The sequence below is a fragment of the Brachyhypopomus gauderio genome, chromosome 11 (assembly GCF_052324685.1).
Source record: "Brachyhypopomus gauderio isolate BG-103 chromosome 11, BGAUD_0.2, whole genome shotgun sequence".
Classification (NCBI taxonomy): Eukaryota; Metazoa; Chordata; class Actinopteri; order Gymnotiformes; family Hypopomidae; genus Brachyhypopomus; species Brachyhypopomus gauderio.
In genome coordinates, this window is record NC_135221.1 from 21,410,936 (window position 1) to 21,432,255 (window position 21,320).

The 21,320-nt window shown below is 43.6% G+C and overlaps 2 protein-coding genes across 2 annotated transcripts; both read right to left on the reverse strand.

Annotated features, from left to right (window-relative positions):
- Positions 1–1,999: 1,999 nt before the first annotated feature.
- Positions 2,000–8,433, reverse strand: LOC143527462 (transmembrane protein 182-like). The gene is made up of 5 exons (XM_077022697.1): positions 8,175–8,433; positions 5,735–5,852; positions 5,423–5,521; positions 3,855–3,992; positions 2,000–2,865 (listed from the first exon to the last, which is right to left on the reverse strand). Exons 1-5 carry the CDS (start codon positions 8,352–8,354, stop codon positions 2,645–2,647), a joined length of 756 nt encoding a protein of 251 aa, XP_076878812.1. The 5' UTR covers positions 8,355–8,433; the 3' UTR covers positions 2,000–2,644.
- A 5,806-nt stretch (positions 8,434–14,239) lies between these two features.
- On the reverse strand, positions 14,240–19,565 carry LOC143527463 (uncharacterized). The gene is made up of 3 exons (XM_077022698.1): positions 19,384–19,565; positions 16,845–16,977; positions 14,240–16,761 (listed from the first exon to the last, which is right to left on the reverse strand). Exons 2-3 carry the CDS (start codon positions 16,963–16,965, stop codon positions 16,148–16,150), a joined length of 735 nt encoding a protein of 244 aa, XP_076878813.1. The 5' UTR covers positions 16,966–16,977; positions 19,384–19,565; the 3' UTR covers positions 14,240–16,147.
- Positions 19,566–21,320: the final 1,755 nt, after the last annotated feature.

A 21,320-nucleotide genomic window follows, 5' to 3' on the forward strand; every position in this document is an offset into this window, starting at 1 on the left:
GATATTTTTGGACTCTAACCTATTTGTGCTAGATAGACTTTTATAAATTTGCTAAATTCCATAAATGGTAAATGAAAGATGTCAACACTCCGTTTGTTTTGGTTGGGTTATAATGATCTGTGAACAGTGAAACCACAATTATATTCACTCCTTCCTTCATAAACCTGTGTTGAGCCCTGGAGTCATTAAAGGAATCAACTGCTGTAAATTAAATATGTATTTCCTCTAATTAGATAACATAAATGTGATGTGATCTAAATGGTGACCAAAAGTTTGTCCACAGCTGCGTGTATGTGTGTGCAGTCATATGTGTGTGTTTATGTGTGCTTGAACTCAGGGAGTGGGAGGCTCTATCCATGTTTATGTGGGCCTCTGTCCCACGCATCTGTCTCTGCACCACGAGGGATTCACTTTCTTTTTCAAGGTCATCTGTGCATGAGAGCTATTTGTGTGTGTGTGTGTGTGTGTGTGTGTGTGTGTTCTACACACATGTGAGGGAGAGAGAGAGAGAATAGGGAGGGTGAGGGGGTTGAAGATTAGCTCACACACACACACCTGGCGTGTATAATGAGCGCGTGCACTGCACTGACAAAACACAGCTGATTACGTAATCCACACCGGATCTCATTCCAGCCATTTTTTTCATTTCTCATGTTGTGCATTGCAGTTTTCCTCCAACCAAATGAACACACCCCCTTCCCCCATTTCAAATAGCTACTGGTCATGCTGCTTTTGTCCCAACACAGCACATTAAGGGGGTTTGTCTCTGTGTAGTGTGAAGGGCCAAGGGCCACTCCTATATGCAAACGACTGAGGTGAACATCACGAGCGATCTCGGCCTAGGCCACATGAGACCCTGGTATGGGGTATGGGATCAGGTGACCAGCGCTCTCGAGGGGTGGGGGTGGAGGGGGGGGGGGGGGGTTGGTAGTGGGGGCAGGTGGCCCATCCGCTGTGCACAGGCGGTGCCATGGAGCCGACAGCTGTGCGTTTATCAAAGTGCTCCCTGCTTTGGGTCCCCTTTCAATCAGCCGTGAGTTGGGGGGGGAACCTGGTCCAGCCTCCTCTGCACCTCCTCCTTCATCTCCATCTCCTCCACCCATGGCCATTTCAGGCCTCTGTTTGTGGGTGGCATATGTTGTATAATGAATGCGTGGTCTGCCAAAAGAACATGCGTGCTGACCAAAGAAAGCCTCGGTCTGCAAATGGTGCTCCAATGGAGTGGTCATGTGTTTGGTCTGGCCAATAAGCAATAGGTAATTTAACAATATCTTTGCTATAGATATTCAGTGTTTTTATGAGTAGGAGGTGGTGACAAGAAGGTAAACAGACATGATTAATGATGTTTGAGTTAGAAGGAAGAACACAAATTATTTAGTGTCAGACAAATGTATTGCGTAATACTTATTATATTATGGGTGTCACTCAAGTGAACAGTAATATGTTTTCATAATCTGGGCAGAACACTCTATTCCAACACAAAACCAATTGCCACACCTTTCCCCAAACCTCCTGTCTTACGGAAAAACCTACAACATGTTTGGAGCTGAAGTGAATTGTAGTATATTTGTGATCAATGAGTAAGTGTGGGTGCTTCAGGAAAACAATTTGTTTAGATGTTGATCTTAATGAAGCCAATACTGCTGATTTATTTTGTTTATTTAACTGTGATGTTTGCAAAAGAATACAGAATGAAATATAAATTATAATGCAATTAATAGTATCATACTGAATATATTTTACATAAGTTATGTTGCAACTTATCAGCTAACCCTAATCACCACAGTCATTCCTAGAGTTAGAGGGCATCTAGGATTGATAACTTTATGCATCAATATTTGTTTATAAAACACTGAAAAATAAATAAAAATTGTTGCCTTATATTATAGATTAGGGTTCTGCATAGCACATTGGCATAATAATCAGAATGTCTCTTATATAAATGATGCATTCATAGGTGTCAACAGTCATGTAAAAACAAGTATAATTAGCCATAAAATTGTATAGCACTACCACCATTTATTATAGCAGTCAGAAATGTGTCTGATTCTGATATTTATTGTAATATTTAGAAATGTGAACAGAAGCAGTAATATAATGTTGTTAGTTGATACAAGAACTAATCTTCTTGTACTAGTGACCCATCAGCTTCAACAGTACTGTACATCTGTGTATTTTACTGCATGCATGTCCCACGGTCAGCACCGCCCACACTGGGCTGTTTGCAATGGACTTTTCAGGTTGGGCTCTTCACACTGCGCTGCTCACACTGGGCTGTTTACACTGGGCTGTTCACACTGCGCTGTGCACACTGGGCTGTTCACACTGCGCTGCTCACACAGGGCTGTTCACACTGGGCTGTTCACACTGGGCTGTTCACACTGAGCTGTTCACACTGCGCTGCTCACACTGAGCTGTTCACACTGAGCTGTTCACACTGCGCTGCTCACACTGAGCTGTTCACACTGCGCTGTTCACACTGGGCTGTTCACACAGGGCTGTTCACACTGCGCTGCTCACACTGAGCTGTTCACACTGAGCTGTTCACACTGGGCTGTTCACACTGGGCCATTTGTTCTGGGCTCTTCATGCTGGGCTGTTCGCTCTGGGCCATCCATCTGGGTTCAGCTCTGGCCTGGTCCTCTCATGTTCGCTTCTGGAGGCACCTCCCTATGCTGAAGAACAGGAGGCCAGAGAGGAGAACCAAAGGGACGCCGGCCACCGCCGCCATGAAGCTCCAGCCGTAGTGCGCGTCCAGGTGAGCACCGGGGCACGCCTCGCCCAACTCCCGCAAGACGTACCGCTTCACATCCACCAGCTCTTTCCACAGCACAAACAGCCCCACCAGTGCCAGGAAGAGTAGTGCTAGTGGGTTGAGAGAGAAACGGAGCACACCGTTAGCGCTTGACCATCAGTCGCACGCACACTCGTCTCTGTGGCGTCCTGCGGTACTTGCCAGAGAGCTTTTGCTTGTAGCTAAGCCAGCGATTGTAATTGTGTCAGGCCAGTTATATTCACTCAGAATACTCTGGATACCACCACAAAGTGCGTTAAGGTTTTCTCATTTGTTGGCTGGTACAGTGTTAAGCGTAGTGGGAATTGTAGAGCTGCTGGGATCTCCTGTGAAAAGTGTCTCAAGCAAAGTCACAGCAGCTAAGAGAGACTAACGTGTAGCTCAGCAGGAATCAGTCAAGATGACACCGATCACCTTTGCATTGTGGAGGGTATTTTCATTTGACATTATCGGCCACCAGTCAAGAATGGTAAAGAAATCTCTTTTTGAGTCTTTTTAGGGATTGACTGTGAGGTGTCATGAGGTCTTGGTTGACTCTGCGACTTTCCTAGTTGTGTGACATTCGTCCTTTTGTTTGTAAACACCCACAACCTCGTGGTCTTTTAAAAATCCAGTTCTTGAAACCTTCCCTGATATCAATCAAAACACACCTTTGTCAGACATACGAAATGATGGATCTTTTCAAAGGAAAGATCTATGGCAGACAGATTCCTAAACCTCTGCTATTTCAGCTAGATACTGATAGCTTGGCCACTCTGTCTGGCCATGAGCACTCTGTGATCAGGACCTGTTGTCTCTGATGGGATTCTTAGATTTCTTGTGGCTGCCAAATGGTAGAGTCAAGTTTCAGTGGCCTGCCACTGGCATCCTAAGCACACTGGTGATTGCACTTGGAGGCTATTTCTGTTGGCTGCTAGACACTCATGCACGCACAGGCAGAGGAGGAGGCAGAATAAATGACTAGTGACACATGGCGTTGCTAACTAAGCACATGTAAACACAGGCTAGCACGCTCAAACCAGGAAGCACCCAGCTCTCCATATTCATGCCCAGCTCATACCTGCTGTGATGAGGAAGGCTCCGCCCACCCTGTAGAGTTTGGGACTGATGAACGGGACCGCACACAGCAGCAGGAACCCACCAGTTACACTAGCCACAAGGGCCAGGACGATAAGCATAGTCCAGAAACCACGGAACACTGAACACACACACACATACACACACACACACGCACACACACACATACGCACGCACGCACACACACACACACACACACACACACACACACACACACACACACACACACACACAAACACACACACACACACACAGTCTTGTATTAATGAAAGCTTTTGTTTGTAGAAATTACATGGTGATGATAAACGTCTTTCTGTGATACAGATCTAAAGTACGAAAGCTACAGGATAGCAGAGCTACATTAATAGAGCATCAAAGCAACGTTCCACACAAAATGGGTTCGGCCTACAGTAAGATCTTCCATGAAAGTACAAATGATGTCACTTTCTGGTTAGGGCCATGAATTTCAGAAAGAAAGTAAACTGTGTTGCAAATCATTGATAAAATCAAAAGAAAATAATCTTCTTTGTCTTCTTCTTCTTCTTCAACATCTTCTCTTCCTTTTCCTCCTCCTCCTCCTCCTCCTCATCCTCCTCCTCCTTATCATCATCATCATCATCATCATCACCATCATCATTAATGACAACAACAATAAATATATGTGATGATGCAAGCCCCTACATATCAGAAATCCAAAATATGCATATATAAAGTAAACAAATAAACATTTTAAAATTCTGAAAACTAAGGAGAAAAGCAGCAAAGCAAGAAACACTTTCTATTTTCACCTTCTATCACATCACAGAACAAATGTCACACTCTGTTGTATTAGCGTTCTTAATGCCAGGACAGCAATCTTTGTTTATCCTCAGAATTCTCGAAGATATTTAATAATTTGGACTACACACTAATTTGTTCACACCTGTTATGGCTGCACCTCTTAAAGAGGTCAATCGGAAGTCTTATTTTAGAGGTTAGGTTAGGGTTATAGTTATGACGTTAGACAGAAAAACATACCAGGATGTCTAAATAGTTGTTAATAAAACTACTTCTGTGTTGTGTATAGAATAGAATGAAGGCTGCAGCCTGTCTGTGTAGATGCTGGTTTGTTGGGAAGCAAGATCAGATCATTAAAACAGTAAAATCAGAGAAGATAGGAGTGAAAGACAGACGCTACACTGGCCCTGTGTAGATCAGATTCCTCCTCACAACAGATTGACAAGATCAAATTTTTTATAAATATGGATTTACAGGCTTGATCACTTTTGTTTGGATTACAGACCTGGGCCCAACCAGATGGCCATGGCAGTGTGTCCACAGGGCTCCGTCTCCCCTGAGTATATCTACACGATACCTGTCACTGTCACGTTTAGTATGCATCACCTGGACATGTAGCACAGCACATAGCCAGCTTGTATGTGTGCTCTGCACCCCTACTCTGACTTTTAAAACTTTAAAACTCATTTTACACAGTCTGACTATTGTCTTTTATGTCATTGTTGACTATGAGTTGACTATGAGTTGACTTGGAAGGACAGAAGACGGGCTCACCTGCAGTGGCGTCATAAATGGGATGAGGGACTGGTCCAATGGCGATAGGCAGTGGGAAGAGGTAGCCATGAACGCAGCTTTTGGATCTTGGCTGGTTTGCTGTGATTGGACCCAGAAAACACCCACATTAGCAGAACCTGTATGCACCCATGTTAGAAGAGTCTGAAAGCTTTTGATCTGACTTGCCATCTCCTAACATCATTGAAAACCTGATCTGCACAGCGATCTGAAACTTAATCTGAAAGCTTGACTCCAAAAAAGTTCTACCACTCCACCGTGGAACACTTTGGTGATATGGCCTCGTGTACTCACTGAACAGAACAGCCCACAGAGCGTGCAGTGTGGGGTCAGCCTGGAAGACGCAGCTCCAGAAGAAACCCTCGTGATGCAGCGTGAGTGCGGGCAGGCCGGCCTCCGTCACCTGTGACGCCTGAGAGAGACCGTCAAAACGGAGAGAGGGTTCATCAGTACTTCATCAGACACGCAAAACAGCTTTTGCAAGTAATGCTTTTGAAGCTTGTTATTCGAGCCGGCCCGATGAAGTGCACGGCAGGTTGGACAGTGTAATGATCCATTTTTCATTCACGTTGTGCGCTGACTTTGTGTGAACCTGGTGGGAGTCACCCGTGGCCGTTTGGAGCAGAATGAAACACCGCCACACTGACGACACTGGCAGCCAGTCCACAGGCGTAAGGCACTTTGAAGTGAGCCACTGGTTTTGAATAAATGTCAGCTTGTTTTGATTTTTATTTTTTTTTGTTTTTTTGGATAGGTGCAGTAGAGTGGGTGAATATCGGCCCCTGCCAAACGCAGCCTCTCGAGAACCTGCGGTCTGTGGCTCTTTAAGCATACATATGAAATGACTCTGCACACTCAATGCTGTCAAAAAGATGATTGATGGGCCAGGGAACCATATGCTTTTGTAGTTTCTCATAGCCTAGAAAGGAACAGGGATTTAGAAGCGTTGTTATGTCTGGATGATGTCTTGCTGGTGTGGAAATTGGTGTGTTGGTAGAACGGCACTTCTGTGAATAGTGAATGATGTGCTCTGTTTTGAAGGATAGTTCTGTGAGGGGGAAAACGGGATGTTTCATTTTAGTATGGCCCCAAAACAAAGTTAGCAAAGTAACAAATGTCCTGTGTGAAAGTGCCTCAAAAGCAGCAGCAGTGTCCCTGCACATATATTCCAACTCCACTCACGTCTGAAGTATTGAGGTTACTAAGACACTTTAAAATGTGTACCTGAAGCCAAACCTTCAGACTGAGTCTTCTAATTCAGGTAACACAAAATATTTCTTTGGCTTGACTAAAAATGGGTTCAAAGGTCTGGGTCCAGTTGCCAAGAAGCATTGAGATAAAAAGCTTAGTAAACATTTCCAAGAGGGTACAAACACAGCAGTGCTTTTAAGAAACTAGACACCCAGCAATTAACACTCACAGTCTTTGTTGAGCAGTAGCAGCGGGGATACAGTGTGCATCTGAATCTCTAACAGCGATGTTTCGAGGGGGACACGGAAACTCCTATTAGACTATTAAATGCAGATATAGAATACAAACGCCTAACTATCCACCTCTTAATGCTGGAATCATGGATTCTCACCAGCAGAATCATCTAAACATCATGTAAAGAAGTTCTGCATTAGGATATTGTGTGGCGTAATGTAGCGTAAGGATATGGCTCATTTTTATTCAGAATCTCACCAGTGCTTCGGCTCTGGTCTCCATCTGGTTTCGGAGACATGTTGGTATATTCAGCCATTAGCTTCCCTAATGGACTTCTCTGGTCATCAGTAATGTGTAGCTATCTGGCCTTCCCTTTCTTTGAGCTGAAAGGCTGTTTCAACAGCCGTCGTCCTTTTTTTAAATAGCTGAGCACAGATTCCAGTGAGTCCTGACCACTGAGTGTACTCTGACATGCCCCTGTGAAACAGTTCAGCTATTTTCATCAATTTCTATGTACGAAAAAATTGAAGCACCTTGAAATTCGCTTATCAACTTTTCAATCATTGGTCATTTAGCACACTATTTACCAGATAGGTCACTACACGTATTTTCACTGCATTTCTATTGCTGATATGTTGTAAGATTAATGTAAGATTGAGGTATACTTAAAAAATTGGCCAATGTACATTTCAAGATGTTGGCTTATGGTTTGAGTTTAGTTAATAATAGTATCTTGTTTGTTTTATTGATTCAGGAAGCCATTAAGAACTTATAAAAACAGAGATGTTTATCTTTTCATGACATTAATAAGCTGAAAGGTTTAGTCTACTTCAGCTTTAGTCTACTTCAAGACAACAAAGTGGAATTCAGAAATCAAACTTCTTCTTCTAGTTATTATTAGTAATAATAATAATAATAATAATAATAATAATAATAATAGTGGTAGTGGTAACTAAATTCATTATTATTATATGCAAAAAAATGTTTTGGTGTTTGAAATGGACTTAACTTTGAAGTTCTTTTTTAAGGCAGTGTTAATAAGCAGTATTTGGCCTTGAAGATTTCTAAAAAATCATTATATGTAGCCTTATACATATTTCATTTTATACCAAATACAACAGACGTTGTTATAATATTATCCGTGACCATGTCTGGCTCTTCAAGTTCTCTCCTTGTGTACAGCAAGTCTGGCTGTAATGTGTCCTAAAATCATAAAACCAGCAATGCCACTGAAAACCTCAGCCATGCTCCCTACGCGCTGGGCTTTTTAAAGCTCCCTGTGACGCCATGCGAGCTCCCTTTCCATTACCTCCGTGCTGTTGACGTGCTCCTCGCTGCCCGGCACGGCGGGGCCCTCCAGGACTCGTCTCACGCGCCCGCAGTCCTCGCTCGCCACCAGCCAGTAGTCTGTGCTGAACGCCAGCAGGAAACAGAGCAGACCCAAGCCCCCCACCAAGCCCGCCGCCAGGGAGGCCACCCCCGTCTTCATGGTGCCAGGCGGCCCCGAGTGAGCCGCTTCCAACGGAGAGGCGGTGGACAGTGAGCTCAGCCCCCGACGGGGAGGGTGGGGTGGTGGGTGTGGGCACAGGGGCAGTGGGGGAGGGTCAGGACGGGGCTGGAAAGGGAGGATACTGGGGGCGCTTGTCTATTTTAGGAGATGGATGAAGTAGAACTGGCCATGCCGTGGGCTACACTAGGGGGGCTCTGAGACTCAGCAATGGGTGTGGGCTTCCATCCAGAAATGACCTTAAAATCTTCAAATATTTTAAATTATTTTAAAGGTTGAATAAGTACATTATGTAATAAATATTTGGTTTTAAATTGATTTATTAAACAGATTTATTAGATTTTCAGTTGAATGACATGACATGGTGTCATGGTTTTCTGGGGCCTGCGACTTTGGTGAGTTTGTGTGTGTATGTGTGTGTGTGTGTGTGTGTGTGTGTGTGTGTGTGTGTGTGTGTGTGTGTGGTAAGTGTGTTTAGCACTGGGCCACCACTCTGTGAGCGGTCTGGCTCTGGAATGTGGGAGCCTATTAGCACACTAGATATGGTTTATTGATCTGAGCTATGTAACCCCTGAGTGTGACTCCTGGGACGAAAGCCACAAACAAATGAGCCAGTGTGTGTCAGTGCGCCAGAACGTCCTGCCATAGTTCTCCTCACTGTGCACGGACACGGGCTGCCTTGAAAAGTTTGGGTGTGTGGTGCAGTCACTGTGTTTTCATACAAATGGATGTAACAAAATAAAGGCAACATAGCTGCCCCAAAACAGTCCCTCCAAAATGGGCAGATGAACATGCCTTCAGTTTCTGTGTGCTTGAATGTGTCGTGTTGCTAGTTTGAACCTCCTTCTTCTTCTATAGCCAAGTCCTCTTCTGTCCAGCCATTGAATGGACATACTTCTGTTGCCCCTGTCAGGGGGCAACTGCCTCAACCACCACAGCTGGGGCGATAAGTAAGTAACAGTAAGAGCACATCAATCATGAGTCAGTGGGTCCTTGAGGGGGTTTGGATCCTGTGTCCTGAATTTCAAGAGTCGGTTTAATTAAGATGTTGAGATGTTGCAACACACACGAGTGATCTGAATAGAACTAAAGGATCTTGTCTTAATGCAGCAAAACAAGCTCAATAAGATTAAATTTAGAGTAGATTAATAAATGATACATAGCCAGGTCTCCCTCTACTTCAACATATTACTGTAAATATATGATAAACTGTGTGTGGGAGTACAAACAGTAGTAAAAATTTGGGGATAGACATATCTTTCTTTTATACATTTTAAACATATCTGTGACTACCATCTCCAGTGCTTTACCATAGATAGAGCAATAACCAGACTTACATTTAGAGTTCAAAATAATATTTTCAAAATATACTTAAATAAAAACAAAAAAACAAAAAAAAAAACTATGGTTTTAGCAAGTTGGAAGGGCAGAAATATAATTTTAATTTATATATAAAGTCATTCTCTCATGAGAACTTCTCTCATGGGGTGTGCTTCACAAAAGAAAATGTGAAAAAAAAGTTTTCAAAATCTCTAATAAACAATTTTGAAAGTATTCCAGCAGAACTATCATAACATTGACTAATCTAAATCTAAACATACAGTATATGCTGTCAGATATGCCATTAGATGTGTCCAAAAATTTGAATGAGACAAAGCTCAAATGGTTTCACAAACTGTCTTGTCTTTGCAAGCTGTGAAAACAGATATTGCTCTTTTTGAATCTCCAGAGCAAAGCTGAACTTCTTCATCCTTCTGGAGACGTGGATCTGGAGTAGGAACCCAGGAACTCTGGCTGCCCCATACAGAGTGACTTTTTCACAGACAGATTTATCCCACTTTTAAATAATGTTTTCCTGAAAATAAGTATCAGTTTAGTAACATTTTTATAGAGTTATGACATTCAGGTTCTTGCTGGAGGACTCAGACCTTTGGAGGACTCAGTCCACCTTCATTATGCAAAATACTGAGTTTAACTAGACATACTAGATTTACTAGGCGTAGACCTGGATTTACATTCCTTTAAACTGTGACTGGCCACACTTCCTTCAAATCTACCTTGGTTTCCTCTACTCATCACCCCCTTCTCTTTCCTCCACATCAGTCACTCCCACGCTTTACAATCTGGAAAAAAACCCCTGTGAAGTACCAGTAGGAGACGCCTGAGGAGTGGTAGCGTTTTCTGCGGGTACGTCCTTCAGTGGGGAGTGTTGAAGAACACCCGGGTGTCTCCTCTACACAAATGATCGACACCTCTGATCAGCCACACAGGACAGGTGCACATGACTGCTGCTCTGTTTCAGGACCTTCACATCCTGTCTGTAGCACAAAGCCGATGGGAAGTTAAGTAATGTGGGAGTGAGCATGATGCTGTTTGAGTTGGTGCTAGTGTACTAGGCTCTGCTCAGTGTGAGTGTGAGCTCTGTTTCATGTGTTTGTCCACACTTCCTCTCCGTCAACTTCCTGGACTTGAGCACTGGACTTGGGATGAAATAAGTAGAGGAGGAAACACTTTTGGGACGCCCCCTTAGATTTGAAAGAAAATTCAACATTTGAATAATTATATATATGCCAGTGTGAAGTTCTTTACTGCCCTCTGTTGGGCAGATTGTACCTGCACAATTAAACCTGGGGCTGCACTGTGATAAACAGCAATCAGCTAATCAAACACTCAATAAGAAGATAAGCAGCTTCCTTTCACAGACTGCAGCCCTGCAGGTCACTGTTATTCTAAATTACAGATCCGTATCATTTAGTGGTTCGTTGAGGAGTGCAAAGAGACCATAGCTATTTCCAGGTCTTCCAGTAATGCTTCCCACGACAGACATATTTGATCCCTGACAGCAGGTAGTCCGAAAGCTGTGGTGAAGATGACAAGTTAGGGAGTTAGAATTGCTAGGTTTATCAACAATTCAAGGCTTAGCAATGCAGCTAACGGACAGAGATGGAGTTTGGAAGTAACCTAACGTTTCATGGAGTTACTTGTTGAAAATAAAGCAAATAAGTTGGTGTATGAGGGAGATTGAAATCCATCAAATAAAACCAAATAAACCACCTTAAACTTACTATCTTGTATTATGAAAATGAAAAATTATAAGTGCTGAGATTCATTTCTCATTTGATAACACAAGACAAACATGAGATTCATCCCCTTGTAATGGCTCTCTTCACTGACCGTAGGAACAAGTCTTCTTTTTAATATTCTACCAGAGGGTTGATGGTTACACTCTGAAGGGCAGAGGGGGACAAAATGAGTTTAAAAAAAAGCTGATTAAATCAATGGTCAACTGGTTCAAAAGCACATTCAGACACGTGTGCTTCTTTTAGCTTCTTTTCTGTATCTAAACAACATTATATATTGTGGGCATTGTGGGTACCTGCACAAACACAGTGAACACAATGACCTTGATGGTGGTGGTGATGAAATGTCTTTTTTTAGGAAAATTGTCAATGAGGATAACCAGGGAGAAACAAATTGCCTCTTACAGGCCACCGTAGGCTATGATGAATTGCTCACAGAAGGTTATGGCGCGGCGGTGAAGTGTGTTGACCACCGCTGTGAGGATGAGTGTGCCCAAGGAATATAAAGCAGAGTAGAACAGATAACAGAACAACAGGAAAGAAATAATAGAGGAAAGCACCCTAAATTACTAACATGTTGAGGTAATCTAGACTTACTGGGGTTTTATTTCTCAAGTCAGTCCACCCTTATTTGTTCAGAGATCTTGTTGATGGCAGAAGAGACACGCTTACCAGGGGCCCTCCAGAACAAAGTGTGGAGGTAACATCCTGGGTGGAGGACACTAGGAAGATGAAGATCAGAGGTTTGCTCACACTGCTCCAGATCTTCAGGAAGTTCTGGATGGTGGTGTTGGATGTCTCTGACACTTTCCCACACACTGCTTCATAATCATAGCACAGGTCGTTCTGCTATGAAGAGAATGGTAAGAACGTTTCAGAGGTGCTCCTCTTTATCTTTTGAGTTTCCTAGGTTGGTTTTTTAGGCTCTAAATTATGTCAACCAACTCCACAAAGCCTTGCGATTTCAAACTTGACCTATTACTGAATACACTATATCTGCCACGGCAACCCAAACAATGTTCCAGTAGATTTCAGTGTTGTGTGTTGTAGAAACAGAGATGGCAGTGCTGTGGTAAAACACCAGTCTGAAGTTGGAGGTTGCATAAACCTTTGGACATTTTACAGGAGAATTTGCTGCTTTTAACTAATCCAAGATCAGTTCAGCAGTTTCCTTTGCCAAGGTTAATGTTTTGGTCTTGGGTCAGTGGAAGGGCAAATTCTGTTCTGAGCCAGGGAATTCAGGGCGAGTCACAGATAACTATTAAGTAGTTCTGTTCACGTTGTGTTTTATGCTGCATGTCGCAGTCTCTTCTGACTGTAAGGGCAACTACGATTAGAGCTGCATGATCACCAGTGAATAACTGCAGACCGGGTTGATGGGCTGTGAGCGTGTAGACATTGCCACCTTCAGTGGACACTGCACAAAAGGTTCCTGCATTAGCAGTATCAGTTTGACACAGTAAGAGGAAGTCAGTTGCTGGTTTACCACTTCCTGTAGCAGAATGTGAAAAGAAGCACAAAAAGCCCTTTCAGTCAGTATACTTCCTTAAGCAAACAACCAAGCTGTTTTTTTTTCTTTTATATGAAATGAACATTGTTTCTAGTTTTGGCACTAGTACAAAAGTGCATGGAATTGCACAGTAGTAAGGAAATACATTCTATGTAAATAGTTCTTTAAAAATAATGTAATTTTTTCATCAGTCATAATAATAAATAAAGATGTGTTTGTTTTAATACCTAATAACACAAAAGTGTTATAAAAATAAATAATTGTTTAATTATTATTTAATAAATAAGGGCAATACTTTAAGTGCTACATTTTTATTGCATCTTTATTTAAGATTGGCGTAATTTCCAGACAAAATCCTTATATAGTAACTAGTGGAACTTCCACAGCCAGTAACCAGTTCATGTTTATTTTGTAGACGATCTTTCTTGAGATCCCTTTTGGGATCAGCCCTCTGAGTGCGCTTGACCATTCTGACTGGTGGTCTTTATGTGTTCATTTTACCTTTTTGTTCAGGTAAGAGGTCTTTAGACTGGACAGTGTTGCATCACATTACTATTCCAGAATTCTGTATGCATGAGCAGGCCGGACACAAATTAAATGGACTCCATCTCTTTTATTATTTTGGAGGTTCACATGTTTTTCCATCAATGATCTTGATGATTAACACTCAATAATAAAATGGTATCATAAAATGGATTTGTTTGTTAAATATTTTTGTGTATATTTATTCTCATTACTTGGATGCAAAACACATATTCAAAATATCAACATATTCAAATGGGCTTGCAAATGTTTTGTCATACGCTATAATGACGAGGATGAGCGCTGTTTCACTCAGTGTCACCATGTTTATTTACTCTCTTGTGTCACTAAGCACGTTGCCCTCATATGAGGACTGTTTTGGCCCTGCTGCTGTGCTTGAACTGCGTTCACTGTGTTCTGTGTAATTCAGAGGCTAAACTACATACTCACTCCAAGATGCCACAAAGGTGAACTGTTTGCAAGGTGAGGTGGGACAGTGACCTGGACCCTGGGCACCTGGGCACCACGGCAGCGGGGCACGTGGAAGGGGGTTGCCCAACAGGAACGGTGGAACGGGCCCATGCAGAGAGTGGTCAAACCTACCATCACAAACCAACATGCTCCTGTGAGCATGTCCATGGCAGACACAGAGGGCATGCTGACAGACCTGACCAGCTTATACAGACAGGTCGAACAATGGTGTAAATAAAAGTGGAAGCAAGTCAGATGTTAAACCGTGAGTAAACTCGCTCTTCTTCCTTTACTAGATCAACTGATGTTGTATGTTTTCTGCTAGTCTGCCATCATGGAGACAGCATCGAGCAGGGATTCCACGAACACCAAGGTGTGTGGCTGCTCTTTGACATGGATCTCTGCAAACACCAAGAGCTGCTACTTGGTCCATGGTGATGCTTACAGTGCTACAGAGCAGGCAATGGAGCACGTTCACCTCCTCCAGTCTCTCCTCCTCCAGGTTCACCTCCTCCAGGTTCACCTTCTCCAGGTTCTCCTCCTCCAGTCTCTCCTCCAGGATCACCTCCTCCAGGTTCTCCTCCTCCAGGTTCACCTCCTCTAGTCTCTCCTCCAGGTTCACCTCCTCCAGTCTCTCTTCCAGGTTCATCTCCTCCAGGTTCTCCTCCTCCAGGTTCACCTCCTCCAGTCTCTCCTCCAGGTTCCCCATCCCCAAGAGCCCATCCCCAAGAGCTTCCACAGTGTGTCCAGTATGACATACCACAGGCTGGTGCCCTGGCTCTCAAAGAAGAGTCATCTGGGTAGAACGTAGCTGGCCTCCAAGATGAGGAGTGGGGTCAGGTGGAGGAAGAAGGCCTTCGCAGTGTGGACGGGTGGAGAAGTGTGGCAGATGCCTCCCACCTCCTTCCACCAGCACGACGACCATTAGGATTAGCTGACAAGCTCTCAGGAGAACTTCACAAAGATCCACCCAGAGCAGTGGAACCCTAATGAAAAATGCCAGCGCGTCTTGGAATTTACTCTTGAAATATTTTATCTATGTTAAATCATCATTTTTGGTTTCAGTTTAATGGTGTCTCGTGGTTTAGTGCCATTAGGAACTGATTTTGTGTGGTATGAGAGTAATGGTTTGAGCACACCAATGTCCTAACAGCTCATTTCCCATGTTACATTGCTCTGTTTGGGTTGGAAACTAATGTATATTCTAATGTATGTGACTTGTGAGTTGTTAGTAACCCCATTCATAAGTCCACACCTGCCCCACCAATCTAAACCTTAGTGCCTTTCATCATATCTTAATACTCTGTTAGGCATGCCTGGTCAAATATTCTCAAAGAGGATCTCTGTTCACCAAGAACATTTCAGGCACATTACCGAAGAAAGCATCCATGATCAAAGTGCTCCAAAGTGCCTCATACCATTAGTACATACTGAACAAGACGTAGATTAAAAGAAAACATCCATACTCTGCCTGTCATGTAATATTCAGCATGAAAGATTTCACTGCTATTTCCCACCCTTTAAGCTCGCCGCCCTATACACACGGAGCTTCTCCACGCTTCTCCTGAGGAGGTGAAGAGGTTTGGGTGGAGGTCAGGGGTCCAGAAGGAGGGGTCACAACCAGGAGACGGAGCTGTGGGCAGGTGTGGCGTGTGATGAGGGACACACGTGTGTCTCCACCCGTCCACCCTGTCCCCAACCTGCTCCAGCATTCATGGCTCTGTAGCTAATGGACACACTTCAACACTAATGCGCACAAGAATGACACAACGGGCACCTTTAATGGAGAAATGAAGAGTGAAGGATTTTAAGAGGCATGTTTGTCTGCCAGACATAATGCTTCACAATTGCTAATTTAAAACACAAAACGCTGTTAACAAAGGATGGCTACATTTTAATTATTTAGCATAGTTTGTTATTTTGTTACTAATTGTACAGTACCATAATATATCAGCAGGGGTCAGACATACAATTTCTTCATTGGGGAAAATTAATTTCCGATCTCCCCTCCAAACATTGTAAATATTCCAAGTATTCTAATGCTTATTTCAAATTTTTATTGTGTATTAATGAAAAACACTACAGTTTCTGGTTGCTGCTGTTTGCACAAACCCTGAATAGAAAGAGCAAATCAAAGCTCAAATGCACTTCGGATGTAGCTCAAACCACCGCTGACGAGCTTGTCCCCACGCTCACACATTGTCAGGTTTCCGGGAGTATTTGGGTTGCTCCGAGATGCGCAGTAGCGGAGAGCTGAAGTGGGAGCTGAGCCGCTGGCTGGCCGGGCCCAGTTCCAGGCTCCACTCCAGGTTCAGCTGCAGGCTGAGCTGCAGGAGGCTAGCCTGGGAGAGGGGCGGGAGCATGCTGCAGACGGGGGAGGAGCCAGGGCACGCCAGCCTCTCCTGCAGGTACTGGCTGTAAACTTCACGCAGCTTCCGGTCCAGGTAGCCGTTGAGCATGGAGTTGGTCGGCGGTTCGCCGTTCAGCGCGATGCTGCTGTCCGTGACCAGGTATCCGTCATCGGCCACGCAGGCCTCTTCGGCCGGGATGGATCGGAGATTTCGGGGCGCACTGTCTACCAGGGAACCGGCGTGAAACTGGCCCTCCAAAACGCTCGTCGTCTGCTTGCTCAGGTAGGTGGAGCTCAAGATGTTCAGGTCTTTGCCAGGGTCCTGGCTGTCCCTCAGGATTACATGAGACTCACGATTAGAGTAGAGATCAGGAACGGCAGGAGGAACCTCGGACCAAGACTGTTTCAGCTCCTGCCTTGCACCTGTCAATGACGGCTGGACAGGTGCTGGCACATCTGCCAGTGGAAGTCAGAAAGAGTTAGAAAAAAATATGAACTTCAGCAGTATAAGTAGTATTCAGTGTGGAGCTGGGACCTACCTTCCTGGGGAATTGTGGGACGGGTGTGAGCAGGGCAGGTGGACGGTTGCCTGCTAATATCTGTTAAGTGTGTTTCCTCTTGTCTGTATTTTAGCACATGTATGAAACTCTCTCCCAGCATGGCTAATCAAACCTGTAGAGGCAACAGTGTTATCATGCCACAGCAGAAATTCTACTATCCATTACACTAGAAAATATTTCAACTTCCATTGAATTAAAGGAATACCCCAAAATCTTTAAAACCTTTCATTAGGCATCCAGACTACATTAAAATGGTTAAATGACTTTTGACCATATCCCATAAACTTTCACAAGGTACAAGATTGCAAAATGCTTTTAGGAAGGTATTATTAAAGCAGCAATTTAATATTCATTCATATTCATAAATATTCATTTATAACCTTCCTTTTTATTAATACCTGATAAAGAATGGGGTGCTTGTGTATTTAATAATTTAGGTCAGGGGTGCCCATTACGTCAATAGTGATCGAAGTGTGGGTAGATCGCATGACATTAAAAAGTAGTGGATGAATGATAGATAGGCTATCGTCCATCTGCACTAATGGTTGTAATTTGATTGACATACATGGTAGCCAATCTGACGTCTAGGGTTTGACACACACGCACCCCCCCCCCCCACCCCCCCTCGTCAACGATCGACACACATCGCCGCCACAATTTTGGCTTTCTGGTAAACTGTATATTGTCACGTTACGGTCCCCGAACCCTTCCTTTGGGGCGTGTGTTAACGTCGTCTGCGTCTACTCGTCTGCATCAGTGTATCTCCGTGGGTGCGGGTGTGTCTCGTGATTATCCGTTTCACCTGTGACTCGTATCGTCATCACGTGGGCCTTGTGTGGTCTGTCTATTTAATGTGCGTTCGCGCAGTGTCTTGTGCTCGTCGTTGTCTACTGTCTAAACGTTGCTGTGTATGTTGGATGTTAAACGTGCGCTATTGCGCAACATCTGTGTTGACATTAAACGTGAAGTCTGTTACAAAATACGGATACTGTGTCTCGTCCGTCTGCCGCCGCCCAGCGTCACATATATGCTGTGATTGATATGCAACTGTAGAGGGAAGTAATGATATGCAGAAGCACATAACTACTAAATAACAACATTCAGTCAAGTATAGTGCTAAACAACACCAGCTAAATGATGCACCTATACCACCTATAGGACAGATACCTATACCACCTATAGGACAGATAACTATATCACCTATAGGACAGATAACTATACCACCTATAGGCCAGATACCTATACCACCTATAGGACAGATACCTATACCACCTGTAGGACAGATAACTATACCACCTGTAGGACAGATATCTATACCACCTATAGGCCAGATACCTATACCACCTATTGGGCTGTTGCAGGATAGCTGAGTAGTGATTGAAAAAAACCCAACAGACATTAATAAAGAAAGGGAAAAAAAGAAAAAAAAGAAAAAGAAAACCAGACAACATAAACTAATCAACTCAGTACACATGTATCAACCTGGCCCTAAAACCCACTACACTCCAAGCCAGCTCTCTCTCTAATCCCTGAGTTCTGCCTTTTACAAACCCAGTAGCCCATTGGACTCAACCACCCACCGGCACGCCCGCTGGTAAGGTTTAAAATGTACAAGTTCTAATTACATTTCTCTATTTCAACTTAACCCAAACATTTTATTATTTAATTAATATTTTAGTATGAATATAAAACATTTAATATTAAAACATTAATGCTGGAACCTTAACCCCTTTTCAGAACCATAAAAGCAGGTCCTCTTTCCCGGCTCAAACATCGAAAATGGAACATTCCACTTGTAGCACAACCTCAAGACTACATAACCCATCAACCTCCTGGACTCAGGTCCTTTGGCCTGTAAGAGGCTGCCAACATGCAAATAGGTAAGTTGAACTAATTTTAAAACCCACAATAAACAATTAAATATGCATGGAATATAGTAATCCTCTACACTATCAATTGGCCACCTTGAATAGTGCAAGATAATCACAGTTGTTTATTTGTTTTTCAGAGTCCTGACAAGGTCCAACTAATGTTTGCCACTGCAGCCCTATGGGTACCAATACAATAGTCTTTAATACTTTGAGGTTGTCTTGGGGTTCTGTCCATTACAATATCTCACAGCATGGGACGGACGAGAGGTCCATTACAAGGACAGATACCTTCACCACCTATAGGACAGACACTTATACCACAAATGGGACAGATAACTATACCATACGGATCATTCGGCATTTAGCAGTTTCAGCAGACATATTTTTACAATTTGGAGTATCTCTGTGATTTCAAACTGGAAATCAGGCTGTAAATGCAGATCTTATAGAAGTAAATGAGACAAGTAGAAAAAAACAATGAGAATCTGAACATTTATCACTATATCATATCAAGGGTCACAACTTGAATTAATGCAAATTCAAATTCAGAAGTATTTAATAAATAAAAGTGGACGCACATGGTTCACAATGTTTTTGTTTTTTCAGTAAAAAATCTTTTGACATCATCAAAAAAACAAGTTGCTTACCAGTTGAATTTTTATAAGGATATTGATTCCAGTACTGTAGGATTTTCCAGATGCAGTGTACACTTGTTATACTTCCAAAAGCTTTGACAGCCTAAAGTCCTCGTGTAGCTCCTTTTCAAAGATAAGATAAGAGGACAACAGAAGAATCCTCCACTTGTCTATAAACATCTCCTTTCTAATCACTGGAACAGGAACTTGGTGGAGCAATTCCCGGAGGTCACGCTGAGAGCCAAAAATGAAACTGGTGCGGTGGCAGGTCATGAAGTGAACACATCTCTTATTTTCCAGGGCTGATATACTTTTTCCTTCAAAGAAGTAGCTTTCACTTTTAAAGAAAGTGACCTCCAGTTACATTCAGAGTACATAAGGTGATTCCCAGGGACATTTGAACATTTGTGATTCTTATAGAAAAGCCAAGACTTCTTACAACAAGGGATCATATTGTTGTGCGGTAGGCTTGTTACTGGATGTTGAGAATTCCCATCTATTCATTTGTTGTGCATTGGGTCCAGCATTGAGGTTACAGGTTTATAAGAACAAGAATCAAATTAATTGTACATAGTTAATAATCATTATAATCATTTATTGTTACAACACTATTATATCACTTTGTTTACCAAATATTTTCAGTTAACATTAGTTGGTCAATGGTAATTGAAAGGCATGTTTTCGTCCACACAACGCTGTCGACAGGGAGGGACTGAGGTGCAAATGTGAGAATGGAGAGTCTTTCTTCTCCATGGCAATACAAATAATGAAACACAGCAGTTATCTGAAATGAAATGGAAAAGATGCAACAGTCGTGTTAGTAGAACTCGAGGACGAAGACACTCAGGGCGTCCTCAGCACTGGATGAACATCTCTGAGGGATTTAAGTAGGGGGAGAAAGAAAAGAGGCTGTTCGAGTCATGGAGACCAGAGGAGGTGCAGTGTGGGTGTTGTGAGTGTGGGTGAGTCCCTCAGGCAGGGTGCCAGGTGCTCTGAAGATGCCAGCGACCTCCAAGAGCAGGACCTGCCCAGCTGACGGGTAGCTGGTCATCCTTAGTCACTACCCACACTGGGTCTCAGGACTGGTAGAATGGGGTCTCTCCATTCTCAGGGAGCTGTGAGTCTCCTCCAATGCCTCCTCGCTCCACTGGCCACACGGGGGTCAGAGGTCACAGGGTTCCACAAATACAGCACGGGCTAGAACTCCAGGACACACTTGAAGGGGTTGAGTCCCACATGGTGAAAAAGATAAGAGTGCCAAGTCTTTGGGTCCTCCTGACGGGAATTCATAACAGGGCTGATCTGGAGGGTTGTAAAGGTGAGGATTTGCTGTGGTGATGTCGCATTCAAAGTCACAGCTGACAGCCCACATGGAGATGGAAGGGGGGAGGATAGACTCTGGGAGGTGCATGAGTGTCTCAGCACTGAACTGCTTAGGAGAAGAACAGACTGGGCAGTCATGGCCTGGTAGTAGGGAACTTGTCTTGTGACCGGAGGGTCGTGGGTTCGATTCCCAGACCTGAGGCCATGACTGAGGTGCTCTTGAGCAAGGCACCTAACCCCAACTGCTCCCCGGGCTAGGGCTGCCCACCGCTCTGGGCATGTGTGATCCACAGCCCCCTAGTAATCACTGGTGTGTGTGTGTTCTAACTGCACAGATGGGTTAAAAGCGGAGGACAAATTTCGGTTGCGGTGTAAAAAAATCACAATTGACAAAATATGGCACATTTTTAAGACTGTTTTGGAGGTTCTCCAGGTCCTTGTGATCTATGATGACCATGAAGGGGTGTTAAGATGTTAAGGGGTGAAGGGGTGGTAAGGGGTGAAGGGGTGTTAAGGGATGAAGGGGTGTTAAGGGGTGAAGGGGTGAAGGGGTGTTCTGCTAACTCAAGCCAGTGTTTGCACTCCTTACATCATCCTTGCCAGCGGTCCACCTCAGCTGGACTGCT